General features: G+C 44.3%; 2 protein-coding genes across 2 annotated transcripts in view; one reads left to right on the top strand and one right to left on the bottom strand.

Moving 5' to 3' along the window:
• The first annotated feature begins 10,060 nt into the window (after positions 1-10,060).
• Positions 10,061-18,179, top strand: LOC112080846 (thioredoxin-related transmembrane protein 2-B-like). Its single transcript, XM_024146778.2, is given in 9 exon segments — positions 10,061-10,435; positions 11,195-11,255; positions 12,520-12,606; positions 12,609-12,632; positions 13,261-13,337; positions 13,608-13,714; positions 14,894-14,959; positions 15,111-15,240; positions 16,623-18,179. Coding segments are annotated over 9 exon segments (921 nt in total). The 5' UTR covers positions 10,061-10,246; the 3' UTR covers positions 16,803-18,179.
• A 493-nt stretch (positions 18,180-18,672) lies between these two features.
• Positions 18,673-26,355, bottom strand: part of zdhhc5a (zinc finger DHHC-type palmitoyltransferase 5a) — a 20,537-nt gene continuing 12,854 nt past the window's right edge. Inside the window, 7 exon segments of the mRNA XM_070442729.1 lie at positions 18,673-21,051; positions 22,137-22,365; positions 22,368-22,509; positions 22,511-22,584; positions 22,587-23,148; positions 25,684-25,796; positions 26,131-26,251. Coding sequence (XP_070298830.1) covers positions 20,823-21,051; positions 22,137-22,365; positions 22,368-22,509; positions 22,511-22,584; positions 22,587-23,148; positions 25,684-25,796; positions 26,131-26,251 — 1,470 coding nt within the window. The 3' untranslated portion in view covers positions 18,673-20,822.

Here is a 26,355-nt window from a genome sequence, read left to right as displayed (position 1 = left end):
AGATCTGCAGGCGCCAACCAGAGCAGGTCTGCAGAGCCGTCAACCAGACAGATCTGCCAGAGCCGCCAACCAGACAGGATCTGCCAGAGCCGCCAACCAGACAGGATCTGCCAGAGCCGCCAACCAGACATGGATCTGCCAGAGCCGTCAGCCAGCCATGAGCAGCCAGATCCGTCAGCAGCATGACAGCCAGATCGTCACCAGCCATGAGGCAGCCAGATCCGTCAGCCAGCCATGAGCAGCCAGATCCGTCAGCAGCCATGAGCAGCCAGATCGTCAGCCAGCCATGAGCAGCCAGATCGTGCCAGCCATGGTCTCACGTCGGAGTGCGTCCTCAGTCCGGAGCTGCGTCCCTCAGTCCGAGCTGCAGTCCCCTGCAGTCCGAGCTGCAGTCCCTCAGCCGGAGCTTGCAGTCCCTCAGTCCGGAGCTGCCGTCCTCAGTCCGGAGCTGCCCTTATCCTGGTGCTCTCCCTTATCCTGGTGCTGCCCTTACCCTGGTACTGCCCCTTAGCCGGAGCTGGCCATTAGTCGGAGCTGGCCATATAGTCCGTGAGCTGGCCATTAGTCGCGATGCCATTATCCGGACTGCCCCTTAGTCCGGAGCTGCCCCTTAATTCAGTGGGGTTAATGTGGAGGGGGGTCATTTGGAGGAAGCTAAGGAGGCGGTTAGTGACGTGGTGGTGGGTGGGGACCACGACCAGTGCGGAGCCGTCACCGTGAAGGAAGCCCACCCAGACCTCCCTAGACTGTGTGCTGGTGCGCCCGAGTTCGCACCTTAAGGGGGGGTTATTCACACCCTGGCCTTAGTATTCTTGTTTTCTTATTATTTTAGTTAGGTCAGGGTGTGACATGGGGAATGTTTGTGTTTTATCGGTTTTGGGTGGTTATATGGTAAAGGGGTGTTGGTGTAGTGTATGGGTTTGTGTTGAGTGTATGTGTCTAGCTGTGTCTATGTCAGAACGTTTGTAGCCTGTGTATGTGCACGACGTTTATTAGCTTCACGATCGTTTTGTTTGGTTAGTTTGAAAGTGTGTTTTTTTGATTTTGCCTTCTTCAATAATAAAAGAAATGGCTTATTTTCCAAATGCTGCGTTTTGGTCCGTCAATCCTCCACACGATCGTGACACCACTTATGTAAATGATGCAGGTATTATTATTTAACAAGACCGACAATTGTGTGAACACAGCTTGAGCCTTTTTGGAAATAAGACAATGGGAGTGAAAATCTACAGAGTATTTATTCAAATAAAAGCTTTGTCATAAACAACACCAAAAAATAGATGAATGTTAGATTATTATTAAAAAAGTAATTTACACAAGTTTATCTGCAAATCTATCAAAACAGTCTGTTTCCGAAGTAAAAACTGAAAATGTACGTACCCATGATATACTAGAACTGCATTCAAACAAATGGGTACATTTCTTTCTTAGATGCCTCAAATATATGAAATAGTAGACATTTATTTTTGGGAGTTTCCTGGTCAACATTTAAAAAACAGTTTATAATCTAAGAGCAGTTTTAAAGGATTATGTAGATCTTTACGTGATAGTAGTCCATAAGATCCACAGATTTGTCACCTCCCTGCTACAGAAATCCGATTAAGTCAAACGAAATATCTTGTCGATGCCATACTTGACAGCAGTGACATCTAACAGAGCACTCACACAACTTACTRCCTTCAGCTACCTCATTACCAAAACCTACCCTCAGCGGTGTATCTTCTGAACAGCGTTTAAAACAACACGTTGGTTGTTAGCCTACACAGCACAGTGTCAAGCTAGCTAGCGAGACCCTCCCTCCTCCAATTGGCGATCGCGTGGTCGCATTGCTGATGAGTTGCATAAAGTTGGAATTTCTCTCATCTTTGGATGCCAACTCTCTTGTGGCTAAGTATTCAATTGCWGAATGACTCCTTTTTAAAATGACAGATTTCTGGTAGCTTGATTGCTGAAAGTAGTGAGCAGTGTGGGTGCCCCATATAAGGAAGTTACCTATTCCTCATAGACCTCTGATACAGGGCAGTTTCCCAGTTAGGATGGTTCTAAGTCTCTGTGACTGACAGGGGCCCTAAAAAAATCATAGAACARTAGGTACATTTTTTTTCAATATTAAATAATGAACCTATCGTCGTTAATATAATATTTTATTTACAATGTACTAATAAAAMTAACGGTTTATTTTTCTTTTCTTGTTTTTGGCAAAAAAGTAAAYRTCCAGAGAGCCTCTGTATTGAAAGTTGGGCAGATTAGTGAGGATAAAGTCCCTTCTGTGTGCCAACCACTGATCATGAAGTATTCCAGAGAACTTACACCGGAGTTTCAAAATGAAGTAAGACACCTGAACACTGTAAATGCTGCCACTTTCCCCCCTAACTTGTCCCCTGTTGGTCTCCTGAATGCAATKTGTAAGATGCAGCTTCAAAGCATGTTTGGAGAAGCTGCCACTTGATGGATTACACCTGACGTGCAAATGTTATATATTGGTTATGACAACACTTTAGTATTATTGAAGATAATATGTCGTGTTGTGTGGAATGTGTTATCGATGTATAGTGCCCTGCGTTTTTCCAGGTCAGGCCAAATGTGTCACTTATTTAAATGATGTGTGTATTATTGTCTAACATGGCAGGCATCAAGTTCTCTATTGCGGCCACATCCGGGCATATTTACTACAGTGGAATGGGCCTTAAACTTGTTGATAACATTTACGTACGGTGGAATCAGGAACACCAAGGTCTCTGGCGATGGACTTGTAGCCTTGAGATGGTCCATGCTCGGCTACAATCTTGTGTCTGACCTCCTCAGATAAGTTTAGTTTTCTTTCATTTCTCCATGCTCATTGCGGTACACACACTGACACAAAATAGGAGAATGACACCTTTTCTATATTCAAACTGGTTGAATTAGTGATTTTTATATTGCAGGCACCTGCAACTCACCACAGGTGGGTTCAATTCCAAAGTAAAGAAGAATTACCTCCTTGAAATCAAATTATTTCGAACTACTTTTAGAAGGTGCCAATAATATTGTCCGAGCCATTTGAGGATTTATTGGTGAATAAGCTAAGATTTAGCAAATCATTTGCGAATTTTTTATTTTTGTTCAACTGCACACCAAAGATATATGTACAGTGCATTCGGGAAAGTATTCAGATCCCTTGACATTTTCCACATTTAGTTATGTTACAGCCTTTTCCTCATCAATCTACACACAATGACCCACAATGACAAAGCAAAAACAGTTTAAAAAAATGTTTTTGCAAATATATTAAAATAAAAAGGAAATACCTTATTTACATGTATTCACACCCTTTGCTGTGAGACTCAAAATTGAGCTGTTTCCATTGATCATCCTTGAGATGTTTCTACAACTTGATCGGAGTCCACGTGTGGTAAATTCACTTGATTGGACATGATTTGGAAAGGCACACATCTGTCTAGATAAGGTCCTACAGTTGACAGTTGTGGTGGATTATTACAAATTAGACATGTTATGCTGTTTTTTACTTAGAGAATTGCTGCTTGTTATATGCTAGTGTTTTTTTCTAACCTGATACAAACTTGTCTTTGTGTGACGTAGTCATAAGACTGGGTGTATAGCTACGGGCTGTTTGGGTGCGACCGCAGCATGTGACACATCTCGTGTTTTCACACATCGGCTAACTGTCACGTAGACAAGAGGTTGTACTTTTCTATTAAAGCTGAGAGCCAACTCTGTTCGTTGGGCTTTTAACTCTGCAGTCTTGAGTGATTGTTAACTGCTCCAGATGATCAAATCTTATAATAAAGTTGTTGTTTGAATAATCGACAGTCTCTCTTCCCTTTGGTTAGACATTCCATGATAATTCTTGGCGAAGAGGATGGGATGGCTAACTCCACTTGCTGATCGTTCCCGGGGAGACCAAGGTTAACTTTACAGGGGCTACAGTAGACATGGCTCAGGGAGCCCACACTCCGATTAAGCGGAGCTCCTGGCAGGGAGCGTCAACGGACGACTACGCCATCCCGAACAAATGGAGACTTAAGGATGAGGCTGATTTTCTTAAACACAACCTCCAGAAAATCCTGTTCTGGGAACAGGTTGTGCACATTAGGATCTCTGTTGGAGCAGAGACATCTCTAATTAGGATCTCTGTTGGAGCAGAGAACTGGCCATAGGATGACATCACATGGTTTACTAACGTAAGAAGTAAAATGCATGTGTTATGTCATTCCGAACTCAAATCCTAATATAGAATTAAGAAATTATTAATTAATTTGTGTACTGGTAGTTGGTTATGATTGGGAAACCAGCTATAAAATTAAAACCTAAATGGAAATTTGCATAGGAGGGAACTACCATCTGGGTACAAAATCCAAAATTACATCAAGAAATTAAAAATTATTTTGATGGAGAAGAAATGACTCCTTTTAAACTATAAGAAAGGAAGATATTCCTAATGAAACACTATTGTTTTGTGGTTGTGTCTGAGTGTATGTGTGTAGACAAAGTTTCACAATGGGAGCCAAGAGCAGCAAGGGAGAACCATGCCTGCCCGACCCGTTGACTGGACCGGTGAAGTTAATGGCAGATAATTGGGGCAGGGACATTCTGGAACAGGTACCGCTCTGGCACAAGGTAGCAGATTTCCCCTTAAAATGCACATTCAGTGATGCTTTATTACCAGAATGTAGGAAGAAGTGACAGCGCTTTGAGAAAACCAAGAAATAAAAGGCAAGTATATTAGACTGGGATGATTTTAGGAAGTGGGAAAGAGAGGCAGAGAGAAGGGCAGACAGGAAAGTTAAAGGGATAATGGTGAAAGAAAGTAAGAAGGAGAAACAGACGGAGGATGATAAGAAAAGGAGAAACAGGGATGATGATTACTTTCCACCCCCCTATTATACCCCAGTATCCATTGCACCAGCACCCACCCTAGTTGTCCAACAGCAGCTCGCTCAGCCGTTTCCCCCGTCGCAGCTCTACCCCCAACAAGACCTGATACAACCGTGGGACCAGCAGACCCCTCGGAGGCGGCCCATGAGCAGTGGAAATCCGTTCCGTACACTGCCCACATTGACTCCCGTCTCTGGTGTTGATGGACTCTGGGAACTTAGTCCACCATCGACGTCGACCCCTACCACGCAGCTAAGTCCCACACACCCAATGGTCACGACCAGTACAGGTCAAAAAGGGGACCCAAACACAACCTTTCTTCAGGCACCTTTGGTAATGTTCCCCAATTTGTGACCTGTAGATGGTGAGGAGGGCCATGATGAATGGTGCCCACTCGTTGACATCCAGAAGATTTGGAGACAGGACGAAATGAAGGACATTGCTAAAGAACTTCCAGATCATACAAAAGAAGCTGGTGACTTTACCCCACAGTTACTCAAAGCAGTTACTGCTAATTCTGTGTTCTGATTGATTTGAACTAAATAAAGGGTTTTAACTCAATCCCACATATGTGCCTTGGACATGGACTTCTGAGGGCAAATGGACGCCATTAGTCTGACATGTCTCTTAATGTGAATCCTAAATGGCACTGTATTACCTATATAGTGCACTGCCATGTAGTGCACTATGTAGGGAATAAGGTGTCATTTGAGACATACGATCAAATCTTAACTTGAAATACTTGTGCATACCAATGGAATATATTTGCATGGAAAATCTACTTATTGGCAAGTGAAACACGATAGTGCCGTATCCCTAACATATCCCACATGGCACGGCATATTTTCTTTAATCAAAACAAACTTTATTTGCATGTCAGGTATAGGTCTGTCAAGGGTAGCATCATTTTACAGACAGGAGGGACACAGGTGTGTGGGGGAGGGTGAGTGACTGAGGTATTGACTGAGTGAGTGAATTAGTTAGGGAATTAGGAAGTGATGTACTTAGGGTGTTGTCGTTTGTGACGTGCATCATGAGCAAAGTCCTTGTAGATTATCATTTCACTTCCCATGTGAGAACCATGAGAACAGGCTGACTTGGCTTTGTTGTACCGCAGCAGAATCCTGCCAGCAGCCTATCTACCAAAGGTTGCACCGTGTCCATTACAATGTAGAAAATGTATCTTATGGAAGATGCCAAAACCTTGGAGATAACAATAGATGGCGAAGTCAAAGATACTGGTTTCCATCTATGGCAAAGTTTTCTAAAAGCTCCAGAACCAGCCTACCCTTACAAAAAAAGATTGCAGTTTTGAATATTGCAGTAACTGCAGTCGACTGTGGTATTTTGGACACAGTAATTACTGTGTACTTCAGTCGAACTGTAGTTATACTGCACTCTTATTTTTTATTTTTTTATTTCACCTTTATTTAACCAGGTAGGCCCGTTGAGAACAAGTTCTCATTTACAACTGCGACCTGGCCAAGATAAAGCAAAGCAGTGCGACAAAAACAACAACACAGAGTTACACATAAAGAAACGTACAGTCAATAACACAAAAGAAAATAAACATTTAAAAATCTATGTACAGTGTGTGCAAATGTAGAAGAGTAGAGAGGTAGGCAATAAATAGGCCCTAGAGGTGAAAATAATTACAATTTAGCATTAATACTGGAGTGATAGATGTGCAGATGATGATGTGCAAATAGAGATACTGGGRTGCAAAAGAGCAAGAGGGTAAGTAATGATATGGGGATGAGGGAGTCGGGTGTGCTATTTACAGATTGGCTGTTTACAGGTACAGTGATCGGTAAGCTGCTCAGACAGCTGATGCTTAAAGTTAGAGAGGGAAATATAAGACTTCCGCTTCAGAGATTTTTGCAATTCGTTCCAGTCATTGGCAGCAGAGAACTGTAAGGAAAGGCGGCCAAAGGAAGTGTTGGCTTTGTGGATGACCAGTCCAATGTACCTACTGGAGCGCGTGCTACGGGTGGGTGTTGCTATGGTGACCAGTGAGCTGAGATAAGGTGCGGCTTTACCTAGCGAAGACTTATAGATGACCTGGAGCCAGTGGGTTTGGCGACGGGAATGTAGTGAGGGCCAGCCAACGAAAGCATACAGGTCGCAGTGGTGGGTAGCATATTGGACTTTGGTGATAAAACGGATGGCACTGTGGTAGACTACATCCAGTTTGCTGAGTAGAGTGTTGGGGGCTATTTTGTAAATTTCATCGCTGAAGTCAAGGATCGGTAGGAAAGTCAGTTTTACAAGGGTATGTTTGGCGGCATGAGTGAAGGAGGCTTTGTTGCGAAATAGGAAGCCGATTCTAGATTTAATTTTGGATTGGAGATGCTCAATGTGTGTCTGGAAGGAGAGTTTACAGTCTAACCAGACACCTAGGTATTTGTAGTTGTCCACATATTCTAGGTCAGAACCGTCCAGAGTAGTGATGCTAGTCAGGCGGGAGGGTGCGAGCAGCAATCGGTTGAAGAGCATGCACTTAGTTTTACTAGCATTTAAAAGCAGTTGGAGGCCACGGAAGGAGTGTTGCATGCCGTTGAAGCTCTTTTGGAGGTTTGTTAGCACAGATTTGACACACTGAACTCTATCTGAGAAGTAGTTGGTGAACCAAGCGAGGCAGTCATTTGAGAAGCCAAGGCTATTGAGTCTGCCGATAAGAATGCGGTGGTTGACAGAGTCGAAAGCCTTGGCCAGGTCGATGAAGACGGCTGCACAGTACTGTCTTTTATCGATGGTGGTTATAATATCGATAGCGACCCATGTACAACTCGGAAACCAGATTGCATAGTGGAGAAGGTACGGTGGGATTCGAAATGGTCGGTGATCTGTTTATTAACTTGGCTTTCKAAGATTTTAGAAAGGCAGGGCAGGATGGATATAGGTCTAGACCAGTTTGGGTCTAAAGTGTCTCCCCCTTTGAAGAGGGGGATGACCGCGGCAGCTTTCCAATCTTTGGGGATCTCAGACGACAAGAAAGAGAGGTTGAATAGTCTAGTAACTGCAGTTATTCTGCAAACTTACTGCAGTTACACTACAATCTTTTTTCGTAAAGGTAATCTTCTGAATATGGTGTAGTTACAAAAAAGCAGCAACAACAGATAACATTAGGTAGCTAGATAAGGTTAGAAAGATTAGCATGCTAGCTAGATAAGGTTAGAAAGATTAGCATGCTAGCTAGTGTAACGGATGTGAAATGGCTAGCTAGTTAGCGGTGGTGCGCGCTAATAGCGTTTCAATGGGTTACGTCACTCGCTTTGAGACCTTGAAGTAGTGGTTCCCCTTGCTCTGCAAGGGCCGCGGCTTTTGTGGAGCGATGGGTAACGATGCTTCGTGGGTGACTGTTGTTGATGTGTGCAGAGGGTCCCTGGTTTGCGCCCGGGGCGAGGGGACGGACTAAACTTATACTGTTACACTAGATAAGGTTAGAAAGATTAGCATGCTAGCTAGCTACACTGACAGCTTTCAGTTCCCTATTTGTTGATGTTTCTCCACTCCACGTGGGAATCACCACAACATTCTTTCCCACCCCCAATGCATGAATATGTATAAGAACCTGTGTCAATCTTTGGATGTTGAACCTAAAAAAGCATTTCCGCTCTAGGGCCGGAATTATGTCGAAATAGGGCAGCAATGCCTTCTGGTGGGCACCTTTAAAGTATTTGTACAAAGCCCTCATCTTTTTATGTTTGGAAAGATAACTGAACTGAAAGTAGAATTGGGTTCATCACATAACTCAACTGGCATTGAATCAGTGTAGCCCAATTAATAAGAAAGTGTAAATCTGTCATGGATGCATTCATTGCAACTGACACTGACGACAGATTTTTCAGAGTATGCTTTAAAATAAGGAAAGCCATTATTTGAACAGGTGGTATAAAGGGTATATCAACTTCAATTGGCAAGAAATAGAAAAATTGTTTAAATGAAAATGTAAAATAACATTTTGCACTTTTACTTCGGAACAATAGTTAGTGTTGTGAAATGTCCCATTGAAATATGGGTGAGTTTTAAGATTATACACCCCTCCTCTTCAGAATTATGTAATTTGTTTAATTCTTCCTTCCTTTCCCAATTTTCCCACTTCATCTTCAGTGCATTCTCACCAAAGCTCCACTGAAAAACCTCCCATAATTATTCTTCTATAAGAACATACTCCRTACGGTATCAGCAGAATAAGATGTTTCTTTATAATGTCCCTTTGGAATTTCCTTACACAAACAGGGAGGAAACCATCTGTTTCTTCTGATAACTATCTGTAAGCTATCACAGTTGACCAATTGGTGGCAGCATTGGGCTTGCAGTRTTTCACAATCTCAAAGCAGAGGTAAACATGTACACTGAACAACAGTGATTTGAGACAAGGTAGCATAGCCTATGCTGAAACTGGTGCACTCCAGTATCTCTACTTGCACATTCATCTTCTGCACATCTATCACTCCAATGTTTATTTGCTATATTGTAATTATTTYGCCACTATGGCCTATTTATTTTCTTACCTCCCTTATCCTACCTCATTTGCACACACTGTATATAGACTTTTTCTATTGTATTATTGACTGTATGTTTGTTTATTCCATGTGTAACTCTGTGTTGTTGTTTGTGTCGCACTGCTTTGCTTTATCTTGGCCAGGTCGCAGTTGTAAATGAGAACTTGTTCTCAACTAGCCTACCTGGTTAAATAAAAGTGATATATATTTTTTTTAATTGTTCCGTCTACTTTGCTTAATATAAGGAATTTGAAATTATTTATACTTTTACTTTTGATACTTATGTATATTTTAGCAATTACATTTGCTTTTGATACATAAGTATATTTAAAACCAAATACACTTAGACTTTTAGTCAAGTATTATTTTACTGGCTGACTTTCACTTTTACTTGAGTAAATTTCTATTGAGGTATCAATACTTTTACTCAAGTATGACATTTGGGTAGTTTTCCCACCACTCAGTCGGCAKTCGCCTGCACTGTCGGCTGCAATGTCGAACAAGCCCTGTATGTAAAAAGTATTCCAAAAAGGCACATTTTTTCCCCAAATGAAAAAARGGGAGGAGTCTGGTCTTTCATTAGACCTTCCTCTTTTACAAAATGTATACCAATCATCGTTCCTTCGATTTTTTCAACTGGCCAATCACCACCATTTCACAAAGGAGGCGGGACCATTTCCAAGGATTCGTCCGCAGTGACCTCCGCGACATCCTTCCTCGCCTTTAATTTGCAGTTTACACATTGGCCGACTGGAAATCTATCCTGCGAGTCGCATCACGWCGAGTTTAGCATTGCTCCAGGCGGCCTCATCTTCTCCTATTCCTCCGGCTGTTTTATGTTATTTGTATATCTAAATTAGAAAATGGCGTTGCTAACACCTCTCCTCGCATTCCTCTACCACTTGCCGCAGGTGTACAAGTGGCTGCTAAAGCCATACTATGTCGCGTCTCTGTTCATGTCAATTGGGTTTCTCGTGATCCGCAAGACGCCAGGCATCTGCGAACATCTTTCGACACAACGAGAGGATGGCAATCCCTGCGACTTTGACTGGGTCAGTATTGGATGGTGTAAAATGGATGGATTGAAAAATATAGAGATACATGATGAGGCCGGGAGAAAGACTTTGGTTAGATTGCCAACGAGCTAGCTAACTTAGCTATCCTATGCTAAATGTGATGACAGAGCGCTGACGCTAGCTACATGAAAGACCATTGAAATTCGATGGGAGTTGGCCTGGGTTCGACATTGAAAGGTGATATGGACTGTAACCCGAACCGAGATCGGAAAGTAACAGGCAGGTGATGAGACAGAACCGCGCAAAGGGTGAATATACTGGGGAGTTAGCAGGTGCGAACCCCCTCTGATACTAGGCTACCAAGGCCTTGATTTTTTTTTTCGGGCAGAAAGTACCACTGCCACCATGAGTGCATGCATCAAAACCACCCAAAAAACAACAGGATGACACTGTCAATACTGGAGTTAGTTGCAGGCCTAACCCGAACCTGTAACATCTTGTTTAGCCGCCTAGCTAGTACTGGAGCCGCAGGTAGCCTAGTGGTTAGAGCGTTGGGCGGAAGGTTGCTGGATCGAATCCCCGAGCTGACAAGATAAACGTCTGTCGTTCTGCTCCTGAGCGAGGCAGTTAACGTCAAAGACGTGGATGTCGATTATGACCCGCACGTCTCTGAATCCCAGGGGTTGGGTTAAATGCAGAAGACACATGTCAGTTGAATGCATTCAGACTAGGTACCCCCCTTTATACACTTAAATKCTCTGACCTGTGTGTTTATTCTGTTCTCATGTTCCACAGAGAGAAGTGGAGATTCTTATGTTCCTCAGTGCCATCGTCATGATGAAAAACAGAAGAGCTAGTAAGTATCAGCCCTGAACCAGGTTAATCATWAGCAGAACCCACCTGTGTTTTACCATTAGAAAACTGTCCATCCCCCCTCATTTGGTCATCGCTGGCCACACAGTGTTTTAGAGTTTATTAGTCACATGCACAGGGTCACAGATGTGAAAAGTAGGACTAGTGGTGGCTATTCAGCAGGCTGATGGTCTGGGGGTAGGTGCTATTGGCCAGTCCTCAGTTTTTGCAGTGATGGAAGTGGGGAGAAGACTGTGGCTTGGGTGGCTGAGGTCATAAACCCTGCATATTTCTACAATTTATCATCTTAAAATCTGATTTTAACCTTAACCACACTGCCAACCATATGCCTGTCTTTAAACTTAATTGAGGAACAAAAAGCACATGTTTGTTTTGATTKAATGTTTATGATATAGCCAATTTGTGAGGCTGTTGTATCTATTGGAAACCCCCTCAGTTGGAGCTAGGGGTCTCCTTCAGCAGGCAGACATGTTTGTTTTACATGACATTCAACACATGGTTACCATTTCAGTAAAACAATAAGTACCCACACACACTGCTAACGAAGTTTCACTTTTGTATCCACACGGCTAACATTTCAGACAGTTCAACTTTGTCTGAACAAATAGTTTAGTGTAAAGCCAACATTTGTTGTTAGTTCTAGGTTACTGCTGTATATTGATGTTATTGTTGTAGGTATTCAACCAACCTGCTATGGCAAACGTCTTGTCCACACAGCCCTATTTAAATGAATAGTTTAGTGTTGTAAACAGACTGTTTTAATAGATCGTTCATAGGACGAAATGTCTGTTGACCTTGTGGTGTTTACGTTATGTTAGCTCTGTTGTTGGTTGTTGCCACTCCCTTGGTCTTTCATCGGCCTGTCTCTCCCTCCTCCCTAAAGTGAATCCCTCACTTGTTAGGCCTCCACTACAAACCGTCCCTCTGTCTCAGACTCCAAATAGTTTTTACACTATTCACTCTTTTCATATTTCTTCATAGCTTTTCATATCACTCCTTTACCCTGGGTTTTACAAAATGGTTTGTTCCTGTCTTCTATTCGCATCTGTTCTCTCTCTTAATGTTATTGTTCTTTGTCAATGTTATCATCTTTGTTTCCTCTTCCCCAAGTGCACTATTGTCTTCAACCTGCAAATTGTCCTTATTCTATGCAATAGTTATTATTTTTTAAAGTTATTCTCATTAACCCCCCCCCCCCCCATTGTTGTTTACTTGATTTAACCCCTCTCCGTCTCTCGTTGTCTCAGTAACGGTGGAACAGCATTGTGGGAACATCATTCTGTTCAGTAAGGTGGCCAACGTTATCCTCTTCTTCAGACTGGACATCCGCATGGGCCGCTCTACCTCACCCTCTGCATCGGTCAGTACACACACTTGCACTACACAAGGTGTGCACACATACACACTTTGTTTATAACATACACACACCATACAGTTGAAGTCAAAAGTTTACATACACTTAGGTGGATTCATTAAAACTCGTTTTTCAACCCCTCCACAAATTCTTGTTAACAAACTATAGTTTTGGCAAGTCGGTTAGACATCTTCTTTTCGCATGACACAAGTCATTTCCCAACATATGTTTACAGACAGATTATTTCACTTATAATTCACTATCTCACAATTCTAGTGGGTCAGAAGTTTACATCACTAAGTTGACTGTGCCTTTAAACAGCTTGGAAAATTCCAGAAAATGATGTCATGGCTTTAGAAGATTCTGATAGGCAAATTGACATCATTTGAGTCAATTGGAGGTGTACCTGTGGATGTTTCAAGGCCTACCTTCAAACTCGGTGCCTCTTTGCTTGACATCATGGGAAAATCAAAAGAAATCAGCCAAGACCTCCTCTACTGTTGTTGGTAATTAATTAAACCGGTAAATGCCTGGTTAGATAACATGACCTATAACCTGATGACCCTCATTTGGCTCTCTGATTGGCTCGTTACCCTTCCTCTGCTCACTTGATTGGCTGATTTATGTGTTCCAGTGTTCCTGATGACCTGTAAGCCTCCTCTCTACATGGGCCCAGAGTACATCAAGTACTTTAGTGACAAGACCATAGACGTGATACCTCTAAGGCTCTACTGTAACAGACCATATTACCATTGCCCTAGTAATGGTATGTTATAGAGCGAAAATAACACAGATGGGTGTATCAAAAATCATACTTTCACATGATCGCAGAAGATGACACCAGTTAGATTGTTATTGACATTTCAGTTTAAAGTATGTTTTTATTAGGTCATTTCAAAATGGACACACACAGGGCAGATTTATTTTGATTGAAATGTAACGTTTAGTGAAACTGATGGCTGACTTGTGCCCCGGTTGCAGGACGAGTTGGAGAGGGACAATAGGGTGACGTGGATCGTAGAATTCTTTGCGAACTGGTCCCCAGAGTGTCAGTCCTTTGCCGCCGTCTACGCAGACCTCTCCCTCAAGTAAGACAACGACTAATGTTCACTATACACGACAAAAGCCTCCATTTTAATGCATTGCATCATAAACCCTTAGCTTCAATCTACATCCTCTCCTGAATTGTGTCAAAACAGACCATCTCATATTGCCCTATTAGGCCAGACAAAATTGATTCACTGTTTAATGGATTTCCCCCCCCAGAAAAGTGAGGCGAGCAGGATAAAAAAATTAAATAACATTAAGTGGTTATAAGCAATAACGGTACTTTACCACAGTGTCCTAGGCACTTGTGCAGGCTCGAGGCCTAATGTGAGCTTCAAGAGTTATATTATTCCGTGTGAAAACCTACACTATTTTTCTTTAAAATAATGCAGATGTTACAATGTTATAACCATGAGAAATGGAAAGCAATGGGAAGTATAGCTTGTGACAGTTTCATTATTACTGATTTTTAAAAAAAAAAAGAAAAAAAAGAAGTGCAATCCAATCTTGTAATTTAATGTGATATATAGGGTAATAGAGTAGACTATTTTTTTAAAAATTATAAATAAAATTCAAGAATGATTGACATTAAATAATTGTAATTAAAATGTTGATGTAGAATAATGAACTCATTACCTGCATGGATCTCTATGGGCGTTAACAAAATATTCATACAAATGTGATTAGTCCTTGTAGAAAGAGGGTGAATCAAGTTAGGGCTGACAAATGAATGTAGCATTGGAAACAAATACATAAATCCAGCCATAGAGTATAGCCTATCATCACCAAAATGAAAAGATGTCATTTATAACATGCACAATTAGAAGCATCAATCTATATAGATCAAGCTTGGTCAAATTTGAGCCCAGTGACTTTGCTCACCGCATCCTCCTTCGATTGTCTCGTCTGGCTGCCACGAACGTGATCTGATCGTGTGTTCCGAGGCTGTTTGGTCTCTTGCACATCAACTTGGGAAAGCCTCAAGGGAGAGCAGACGGGGCATTATAAACAAAGCGCCGCAAATATTGCCCCAAAAAATAACACATCTGATGTCATTTTTTTGGGGGGGTGTGGCAAAAAGTAAGGCGGGGCATCCGTTAAACAGTAATTCAACTTTGTCCGGCCTTTTAGTATCACCTGTCAGTTTGTGGGGCGACTATAGTGGTAATACTATTGCTGTGCTTGTTGGGAAATAGATGGGTTGTCTCTTATGGTTACAGGTATAACTGTGCTGGGCTCAAGTTTGGGAAGGTGGACATCGGGCGGTATGGAGACGTGTCTAAGAAGTAGGTCCCTTTTCTCATTCGCTCTCCGTCCTCCTTTCTCTCTCTCTCTCTGCAGATAGATTATATTTAAGTGACGTAGAGTTCTGGTTGGACGGCTATGATTTGAAACAGCACATTTAATAGCTTCCCTTCCTCCATCCCTCTTATCCAGGTACAAGGTGAGTACCTCTCCCCTCTCCAAGCAGCTGCCCTCGCTGGTGCTGTTCCAGGGGGGCAAGGAGGTGATGAGACGCCCCCAGGTGGACAAGAAGTGCAGGGCCGTGTCCTGGAGCTTCACTGAGGTGAGAGGAGTGGCTTCAGAGCAGAACACACACACCACACCAGGGTTTCCGTTAGCTGATGATGGCAGTATTTTAGCCAATGAAAAAAAAAATTGGTAAATGAATAGAAAAGCAGATTAATAAAATTGACGCCAGCCAATTGTCTGGAGGAAGAAGAAAAAATCCCTGTGCAAAATAATACTTTTTAGCCTATTCATTGATGGAAATACATTTGACTGGTCATACTAATCGGTCTATAGGTTAATTTGGTGTACAGTATATTCATTGTGTATTTTATCACACGCGTATAGGATGCAGAGCCTTTGAGTGGAAAAATCTGTCAGACACGGCGAGAGCTGCTGCCTCAGCATCTCAAACAGCAAATGCATAAATAGGCAATGGATGGCGTGGCTTTTGAGTGCGTCGCACACCACTTTGCAATGCGCTGGAGGCGGTATGCATTTTTTGAAAACGTATGCGTAATTGTTCGAAACCTGGACGCTTTAATACATATTGAGGCATGTCTGACCTTGCTTCAAAGTAGCCTAGCCAAAATCCGACCATATCTGTGGAGGCAATTATTTTCTATCAACATTCTTTCGTTGACCAGTAGCCAAAGGTGAAATCCTAGTCATATTAGCAACCCAACGCTAGTTGTTGGATATTACATCTCCCCTCTTTCGAAATTTCTAACCCGATATTTCCATCTCCGTCACATGAAACGGCTCGCGTGTGCGGTGCCCTTTTGGCAACGGTGTTTCCCCCTCTAATTGCATTGTGGAACAAACATTTGTGTGTAAATGCCTGGTGCGCATTGCTGTGCTTTAAAATGTGAAGAAATAATAGTTGATCAACATTTTATGCTAAACGTTCTGATCTGTTGCATCGGACTCATTGCTTGAACTTTTTATTTTTATGAAGCCGAGGCCTACTGGTTGTATGAATTTTGGATGTACCGTCCCAGAGTCTGTTTTGGAATTAGGAAAATTCTTTCTCGACAAGCTGATTTTAATAGAATAGGTCAACTTTTCTGCTATGCGGGACAGTAGATTGACGTAGGCTAGTGATTCTGCTGTCCGTTACTCGTCTCGCTGGCCGGAGGAGAGGTAAATGTGGACAGTTGTTCTAACATCCTCAGTACCAATCAGATTTCGGTAATAAGAACGCGAGTTGTTGCATCCTCAACTTGCATGTTCTGTTAATATGAATGACCATATTCTAAATGTGATTTCTGTCTTTTCTGAGCGCCGCGTGTGGACGGTTAAGCACCCAATGGATATATATATACGTCCAGTCAATTTCTCAAATGTCCGGTAAATGAAACATGCTGCCGGTCAAATGTCCGGAAACTCTGACATGCACACGCTCTCTTTCTCTCTCACACTCAATCTCACTCTCAACAGGAGAACATCATCCGGGAGTTCAACCTGAACGAGCTCTACCAGAAGTCCAAGAAACTCAACAAGTCCAAGGGAGACCGGGGCGACAAGATCAACGAATCCCAGTTCCCGCCCGTGCCCGAAGAGGAGGAGCCCGAGGTCGACGCCCAGGAGGAGGAGACGGAGACCAAGAAGGACAAATAGAATTGTCAGGGGGTAGCGGCCTCAGAAGAATGGTGTGACGTCTCAATGGGACTAGGTGGCGTTATGCTCATGCTGGAGGGGTGTGCTGTTCGATCGAGGGAACAAACATGATTGTTATGAGTCCTCTTTTGTTTTGCTATATACTGTATGCAACAAGATTTGAGTTGCAAAATAATTGTATTATKATGATTAACTCAATATTAACTAATTTAAATCTAAACTGTACGGTTCGGTTTTTACGTCTCTCCATCATACTTATGACAGTTATGTTGATCCTTCCACCAGTTCCCTGGAGGACCTCTATGGCCATCGTTGGGTGTGTCCCAAATGGCATTCTATTATCTAATACAGTGCAATACTACAAAGTAGTGCACTATATAGGGAAAAGGGTGTAATTTATGACTTAACAATTTGAGTGCATTTGATTTAGGCTTAATCTTGGCGCACTACAATGATACACTCCGTTCATAGTGWTTCACTCGATTTAGAACTTGTCCCATTTGGGATATAGAGTGAATTTACACTGTCCAGTCCATGCTTGGTGTGCCAAATGGCAACCGATTCCCTTTTATAGTGCACTACTCAAAAGTAGTGATATGGTGCCATTTCAGACATGACCCTATCTCCTAATATGGTGAGCTTGAGCTGGCAATGTTTCATATTGGACCAATGCCAGGCATTGGCTCAAATGTCTCCTTCATTAGCCAATTGCTGTCAAAGGCTCTTTGCTGCATGCCTACTCTATTGGTTAAGCCATGGTCAAACATTTCACGCCAACTACCTACCTCCAACTGGGTCCATAATGATAAGGTAGGGTGTGTGTATATATGAACCACAGCCTCTGTCCCAAAATGCTGTCTTTGAGAGGGAATTTAGAAAAAAAATATTAGCAAGTGTTTTTTTCTGTTGTCACCTAATCATAGTTTTCAGTTCAAGATGATGCTGAAGGAGAGCGTTTTGCTATTAATGCTAATTCCATGTGAGAACTAGACCAGTGTTATTTTGTTGTCCTGGCAATAGGTAGAATTCCATTTTTACTTTCAAAAGCTCCCATTTCAGGGATGGCTTCCTTTCTAAACACTGTCTTGTTTTTTGTTTTTTTTAACCCTGTTGTCATTGTGAATTGTTGACGAAACACATTTTTACACCAGTGCAGAGAGAATTGTGTAAATTGAGGTGAAGTAGCAGAACATACATTTTACTACCCGTTTGACATTCCCTTGGTTACTGTAGAATCCTGCTGTCTCAACGTTGCGGTCAGAATGTGTCGACTGATTCTGTGTGTGAATGGGTGAACCCGCCTCCTGCTTGAGATGAAACCCTGATGGGGCGTCGGACTTTTTTTTTATGCAATAAAACTGTACATTATTAAATTCAGTCTAGTTTACATTTTAAATCGCGCTACAGTAATATAATCACATAAATGGGGATATAAGCGTCCTGGTAACATTAACGTTATGGTGCCACAACATTTACAACCTGCATTTTGGCACCACCTTCTGATACATTGTGGTAGTGACGGCATGTAAGCGTTACGGAGGGAGGCGAGACATGAAGCTAAGCTTTGAGCCCCATCAGTAGCGGTTTCCTCCCTACTTCCAGGCACCACTGACTGACGTAAACCCCACAATCAATCTCTGTCCCCTCTATATCTAGTGTGGAAGAAATGGTGTGAGGCGCATGAAAATATACTGTAACTGGATCATAACTTACCGATTTAAGTAACCTTACATTATCTTTTCATAGCCGCTGTGGAAACCTTCGGTCCAGCTCAAAGTTCTACTCTGAATGTGTAGTAAGTAGCCTGTGTTCTGCGCTTTCTCATGTGTTGCATTACCAGACATAAGCTACTACGAAACAGAACAAAGCCTTTGGTTTTAAATACTTTATTACCAATGCTCAAACACACACGCACATACGCACACGCCCACACACACAGCTATACAGTACATATCTTTTTTTAATTTTTAATTTCAAACGCCCAAGTCCCGGGCTCGTACTTGTCTAAACATCATCTGCAAGGGCATTGGCTGTTCCTGATGGCAGTCAAACGTCTTTGCCTTATTGGGCGACGTGCTCTTTTAGTCCTAGCCCATTTAGTTTCATTCTACGCTCCTGACTGGTCAAACAAACTGTCAGTCTAAAGCAATGCCCTGTAAATTGTCCTAAAATCTTGCAAAGGAAAGTAAAAAATAAATATAAAAATGATTTCCCCAGCTGTTCATCTCATTGGTTTAACCATTCACGAATAAAAGAGTAGGCTGATATGAATCTCTTGCTCTCTACGGATTGGTCACGGCAAAGCATGTGATCCTCGCTAGTTTCCAGATAGGTCAGCTAGTGGCAACCGGAGATGTTATTGTCTGGTCCAATAAAACAAAACATTGGTTGTGTGTGTTATGGCTCCCTTTTCCCTACGTAGTGCACGGCTTTAGACCAGAGCCTTCTAGGTCCTGGTCAAAAGTAGTGCACTATATAGTGAATAGGGTGCCAWTTCAACAATCAGAAGGTACAACGATAACTTATCTCTGAAATATGCCCCGCGAGAAGTCGAGTGGTTTACTGTGTATCAAAGGACTTTAAAATGCTACATCGCCTTATTTTATCAAATACATTGGTTCCCATTTGCTGAACCATATAAAATTGTCCAGCTACTCTCTTTGGCTGAAGACTCAAAACCCAGCCTCTGATTGGCTGGTGCAGCCATCAATACAACTGAGCCGCGCTCTAGCGCTAAATCGGAACTGGGAAACGGACATTTTCGACTTGCTAACTGGTTAAACGCGGCACTTGTTAGCCAGTTAGCAAGTCAGAAATGTCCAAGTTCCGACTAGCACATGAACACGGCAACAGTTTTTTCCTGTTTGGTTACAATTCTGAAATGAACTCAAACCAGAAAAACTCTATCAGGCCATTCAAAAAAATCTTGATCTTATCAACAGCTATATATATAGAAATTCATATAAAATAACATTTTGAAATTAAATAAGTAAAATAAAAAAACACTTCTTTCCTTTTCAAGGCCAATGCTCCAAAGTTTGTTTAGAAAAGGCTGCTCCATCTTTAAAGTACAGACCCAACGATATATATATTTTTTAAAACCATTCCATTGGTCCTTAAGTGAAATCTCCATCCACGGGGCACTGAGCCAGGCAAAACGAACTCTACCAATGACCCTGCCGTCTACTACAGTTTAGCATCTCCATTTCTGATTGTTCGAGAGAGAATGGCAGCGAGCTCACTAGCCAATCACAGTGGTCAAAAGTGGCCGGAGCATGCCGCTGTAACCTTTAAATGCCACTGATTGGAGGAAATCACCATAAATTCCAAACCATATAATTCTGTACAGAGAATTAATCATTACACATTTATGAATGAATGAAAGCACATTTCGTTTTCAAAAATATGGGCTCTGTTTACACAGGCAGCCCAACTCAGATTTATTTTGTTCAATCAGATCAGATCCTTTTACATCAGCTCTTTTTCAGAGCTGATCTGATTGGTAAAAAAAAGGAGAAAAGATCAGAATTCGGCTGCCTGTGTAAACGCAGCCATGTTGATCTTCCTTGTTTTATCCAATAAAAGGCAAACCCAGTCATAACTGTCACTCAATCATTCCCACAGAGTTCAACCCGCCCAGAAATTGGTAGATTGTCAAAGAGTCCCGCCTCTTAAGGGGTATGATTGGATCCCTGGGCCCATACGCCCACCATGTCATAATGGTGCATTGTGTTCTTGAATGTGACTGGTTAAACAACTTCCTCCCGAATAGTTCTGTAGTTCCTTGACTGGAGGTCTCTGAACGAGAGAGGAAGTCCGGACTCCATCGCATTTGGAAGAAGAGCAAGAAAAGTCAGTTGTTTCACTCTTCCTCATCACCCAACTTTTAAAAAGTCTGTTCATTAAAAGCTTTCCTCTCTCCTGAAGGGTTCGAGAGGCAGAAATATCATCAGTCCATCTCTGACCCCTCCTTCACCTCCAACCCCTGACACCATTAGTCGGAGTGGCCGTCCGTCAAACTCAGACTGAAATCTCATAGGTGGTCCCGCCGACGCCCGTCACCTTCTTCACCCCGCCCCCCAGCTTGTGGGCGGGGCTCTGGGTGTTTCCAGGGCTGGGATAGGCCTGTCCGGGGCGAGTGGACATGCTGATTGGGTGAGAGGGGGAGGAAGGGGTGGAGCCTGAGGAGGAAAGGGAGGACCTGGGCTGCCCGTTCGTCCGGCTGAGCAACTCCATCTGAATCTCGTCCCTGGATAGAGAGAACGAGAGAGGGAGGGAAATAAGGATTAGTTAAGACGTTGGAGAGGAAGAGCACACACTCGTAGGGTGTGTACTAAATGGCACCCTATCCCCTATATATAGTGTACTACTTTTCACCAGGCCCCAAAAAAGCCCCTATTCACTATAGGGAATAGTGTGCCATTGTGGAAGCATTCATCATCAATCGATAGGATATATCCACATCATGCAGGGGTGACCAAGGGCTGGTACATACAGACATCTTCCACTGTAATCCTATAATCAAACAGAGGGACTTCATGCTGGGATAACGGTAACACACGCGGAGGAGGATAAAACACATCCACAACTACATCAATAACACAACCATGATCAATGGAGGACAAAATTCATTTTGAGATGACAGAAAACATTTATCAAAAAGTAAACCGTATAGGAAGATTAAAGTCCTCAAATTGCTCACTCACGACCATAAAACACGATTTCGAAAAATACACACACAAAAAAAGAAGGAATGCCTGCATGCCTCTGTTCCCTAAACACTGTACATGTGGACCAGAAACCTAAAGGCCCTGGTCAACAGTAGTACACTATACAGGGAATAGCATGTCATCACATAATATGTCATGTATTGTGATACAGTAACGTGTCTCATAGCAAAGACCTACATGTACAGTATTTACACCATCACATAGTAAAGGGAACCAGGACAGCTGATGGAGATAGACAGTAAGGGACGGAGAAAAACTCAATGGAACAACTACAGTAGCTGGAAACAGACAGTTTCAAGACAAACGGGCGCGTACCAAATGGCACCCTATTCCCTCTAGGGTGCACTACCTTTCACCAGAGCCGCGGTCAAAAGTAGTGCACTCCATAGGGAATAGGGTGCCATTTGGAGCTGGGGAAAAAACAAAACAGAAGCAGTGAAGAGAAGAAGCAGCGACTCTACAGACGAGTGGAAAACAGACGACGGGGGGGGAAAAAGAGGTAAAGTAACTCACAGGAGCCTGGGAGGAGGAGGAAGAAGAGGAGGAAGAGAAGGAGGCGGCAGCGGGCTGCAGTCAGTCAGTAAAGAGCAGAGCCGTTACTCACTTAGGTGCCTGGATCCCGCCCCCCCCTCCCCCTCCGGCCGACGCCTTGCGCACCATCCGGTACTGCATCGCCGCCGCCGCCGCCGAAGAGTACGACAGAGACTTCCCCAGCGGCGGGGGGTGGGGGGAGCGCGGGGGGTGCGTGGAGGGGGCCAGGGGGGTGTCCGTGGACCGGGTGCGGTACGGGTAATGGTGGGGGGCGGCCGAGTCGGACAGGAGCGGGGGCCGGAGAAGCGGGGGGGTCTGGAGCTGTGGCTGCTGTGGTGGTGGTGGTGGTGTGGGTGGGGGGGTTGGGGGGCCGCGGAGGAGGGGAGGGGCTGAGAGTGGTGGGAGTGGGAGTGCATTCCTGGGAGTCGCTCCTCTCAAGGGGGAGGCAGGGGGAGGAGGAGGAGGAGGCGGCGGAATATGGGCGCGGTGTGGGGAGGAAAGGAGGGCTAACGGAAGGGCGGAGGATGGTGGAGCTCTGTGTCTCTCTGCTGGCTGAGCTGGGCCGACAGGTAGGGGGGGAGTAGCCCAGGACGGGGGGGGGGCGGGGTACGGTGGCGCCCGGGCGACCATGTCGTGTGCGGCCAACTCAAATCGGGGCTCTCGGAGGGCGTGAGCAGGGCTGTCGTAACGATAGGCTGCCGTTGCGCGGAGGAGGCGTCTGAATTGGCCAGGCTCTTGTAGCTCGTGGAGTCGTCGCCCTCGGAGACGTGGGCCGCATTGTGGGCGGAGCCAGAACGCACGCTGGAAGAACGGGAAGCCCCTCCCTCCACCCGAAGATAGAACAGTTGGGTCGAAAAGGAGGGGTAGGAACGTTCCCCCTAGGAGTAACGCGGGGATAACCGCCCCCCTGACCCTGGTGCCCCTCTTGACCCCCCTCCTCCGGGTCTGTCTCCACCTCCTCAATCCTCCTCCTCCCCCTCTCTCCCCTGGGGCCTTCTCCCATCCAGGCTGGTTTCAGAGCGGAAGCCAGGCTGCTGCTGGCTGGAGCAGAGAAGACGAACTCCTTCAGCTGTCCCTCGACTCATCTGGTGGGGAGAGAGACACCAGAGAGAGAGAGAAGAGACAGAGAGAGACAGAGAAGAGAGAGAGAGAGAAGAGCAGAGAGAGAGAGAGGAGAGACACAAGAAGAGGAGACAGAGAGAGACAGACAGAGGAAGAGAAGACAGAGACAGAGAGACAGCGAGAGTAGAGAGAGAGAGACAGAGAAGAGACACAGAAGAGAGAGAGAGAAGAGAGAGAGACAGAGAGAGAGAGACGAGAGAGAGAACAGAGAAGAGAGACAGAGAGAGAGAGACAGAAGAGAGAGAGAGAGACAGAGACACAGAGAAAGACAAGAGAGAGAGGAGAGAGAGACAGAACAGAGAGAGAGGAGGAGAGAGAGACAGAGAGAGAGAGACGAGAGAGAGAGACAGAGAGAGAGACAGAGAGAGAAGACAGAGAGAGAAGAGACAGAGAGAGAGACAGAGAGAGAGAGAACAGAGAGAGGAGACAGAGACAGAGAGAGAGCAGAGAGAGACAAGAAGAGAAGAGACAGAGAGAGAGAGACAGATGAGAGAGAGAACAGAGAGAGACAGAGAAGAACGATAAGAGACAAGAGAGACAGAAAGAGGAGAGAAGAAGAGGGAGACAGATAGGAGAGAAAGGAAGAGAAGAAAGAGTGAGGTGGAGGGAGAGATGAAGAGAGAAAGAGGCCAAGGGAGAGGGAGGGGAAAGAGGGACAGAAGATAACGTCGTGTTAACTCGGTTCCTTGTCATTGAATCCACATCGGAAAGCTGGAATGAGAATTGAAAGTGGAAAGAGCACTAGTCCACTACCAATAAACCACCGTGGAAGAACAGGGCAACTCTTTCAGACCAGATGCATGGGGCTTCACTATTCACTACACACAAGGGGTCTGCAGGGGAAGAATATAGGGGCCTAGAGGTTTAAGAATGCCCACATGGCTTCTGTTACAGTATGTTTTCTTTACACACACAGGACAAGAAATTAAAACACACACACACACAGTATATATAGATGGATGGGGGGGGGGGGGGCAAACATGTGCTGCCAAGTGGAACAATAAGCTTGTGTCTCAAAATGGCACCCTAGTCCGCATTTAGTGCACTACTTTTGATCAGGGCCCTGGGGGGCCATTTGGGACTCAGGCCTAAGAGCGAATGAAATGGATGTCGTTGGGGCCCCGGCTAACAGATAACGCAATCAGAGTTAACAGAGCAAAACAACCATCTTCTCTCCCTGCTCCTGATAGAGAGCTCCTAACAGATGGGGCTGTTTCCCAAATGGCACCCTATCCCCTACATAGTGCACTATTTATGACCAGAGCCATACGGGGACCTAGTCWAAAAGTAGTGCACGTTATAAGGCAGGGATGGGCAACTTTGATAGGGGGGTGGGGGCCACAGGGGGAAAAAATCTGAACTCATCACAAGGGCTCGCAATTGCAAGCGGGTCTGCGCACCTACACAACCCCCACACTGCAAAACATTATAGTGAGTCCCCCCCCCAAAATAAATAAATAAATATTTGTTTTACTGATTCCTTCAAAAGGGCTGCGGCGGCCAGTTGCCCATCCCTGTTATAGGGGATAGGGTGTCATTTGGGATGTAGGCATGGCTGTTGTTGTACTGAGCCCAAAGGAGGCTTGTGAGGCCCTGCCTGTTCGACTGTGCACCTTGATGCCCTCTTGTGGAGAAAACGTCAAACAGCAGCCATTGACAAGTCCACTGTGAGATGTCTTTATTTAATTGAACCTTTATTTAACCAGGCAAGTCAGTTAAGAACAAATTCTTATTTACAATGACGGCCTACCCCGGGCCAAACTCTCCCCTAACCCGGCTGCCCTATGGGACTCCCGATCACGGCCGGTTGTGACACCAGGGTCTGTAGTGACCCCTCCAGCACTGAGATGCAGTGCCTTAGACCGCTGCGCCACTCGGGATCCCAGAATTGATGTAAGTGAATTATGATCCGATTGTGTGACATATAAGAAACACACCATACATGTAACATAGGCCAAAWACAACATTTTATAATATGTTAATTAACTACCACAAAATCTTTCTACAACGAGAGAATGATAGGGGTGAATCTCTTCTACAACGACGTGGGGAAAGCTACAGGCTAAAAGATGACACACAAGGTTGGGTAACAAGACATAAGCACAGACACTCAAACTAAAGAAAAATACTCCTGCATTCACTTACTGATACTCTTCAACTGAAAGCCACTGAGTAACCAATCAAAAGGCAGGAAAAGGAGCCACAAGTAAAAACAGAGATGCATGAACAAATCAGAACAAATCAAAACGATTAAAGACAGACAGGCACGCAGCCAATGAGATCCCTGCTATATGAAATATTAAGCCGAGTCAGAGAGAACAGGGTGTGTGTGTGTGTGTGTGTGTTACCCGGAGTAGTTTGACATGGATCATACCTCACACGGCACGCACATACTCTTTCAGACGCGGACACACTCTCACACGTAATCACACAGAGACACACGGTCGCCTTATGCGCGAGCTAGCCGGTTGGCATTAAGACAGTGGGTGTTTTGTTACCTGGTTGGCGTAGGCATGAGTGAGGGCAGTGTGGTTCTTTCCCGGACTGCTATAGGTCGGCCTGTATTTATACATGGTGGGTGTGGGCGGGGCTTTGTTCAGAAGACTACTCTCTGTGGAGAGAGGGAGAGGAAAAGAGTGAGAGCCTTAAATAAATTCACTCGGGGTACATAATTGTTATCATACGCAAACTTACATTTCATTTTTGCCAGCTAAGTTGACTGATAACACACTGTCATTCACAGCAACAACCTGGGCCGTGTTCATTAGGCACCAAACGGAAGAAGACAAACGGAAACAGAGAGGGACTACCTGAACTTGTCCCAACAGAAAACGCTCGTTTACCTTCTACGTTGCAAAACGTTTTCCTACGCTGTGTAGTAATGAACACAACTCTGGTGAACTGAGCGTGTGTTTCAATGCGAGTGCGCGTGTGCGTGTACGTACCCTCGGTGTGTTGTTCCTGGTGGCCTCTGGACAGGCCGGGGTACCTGAGCTCCGGTTTGGGGGGAGGAGGGGGCTCCGCATCACACGACTGACTCTCCATCATCTCCAGACTACTCTTAGACTGAGCGAGAGAGAGGGAGAGAGAAAGAGGGAGAGAGAAAGAGGGAGAGAGAAAGAGGGAGAGAGAAAGAGGGAGAGAGAAAGAGGGAGGGGAGGGAGGTAGAG

Source organism: Salvelinus sp. IW2-2015, unplaced genomic scaffold, assembly GCF_002910315.2.
Source record: "Salvelinus sp. IW2-2015 unplaced genomic scaffold, ASM291031v2 Un_scaffold16527, whole genome shotgun sequence".
NCBI lineage: Eukaryota > Metazoa > Chordata > Actinopteri > Salmoniformes > Salmonidae > Salvelinus > Salvelinus sp. IW2-2015.
Note: the sequence above shows the minus strand (reverse complement) of the source record. Positions and strands in the feature narration are given on the sequence as shown.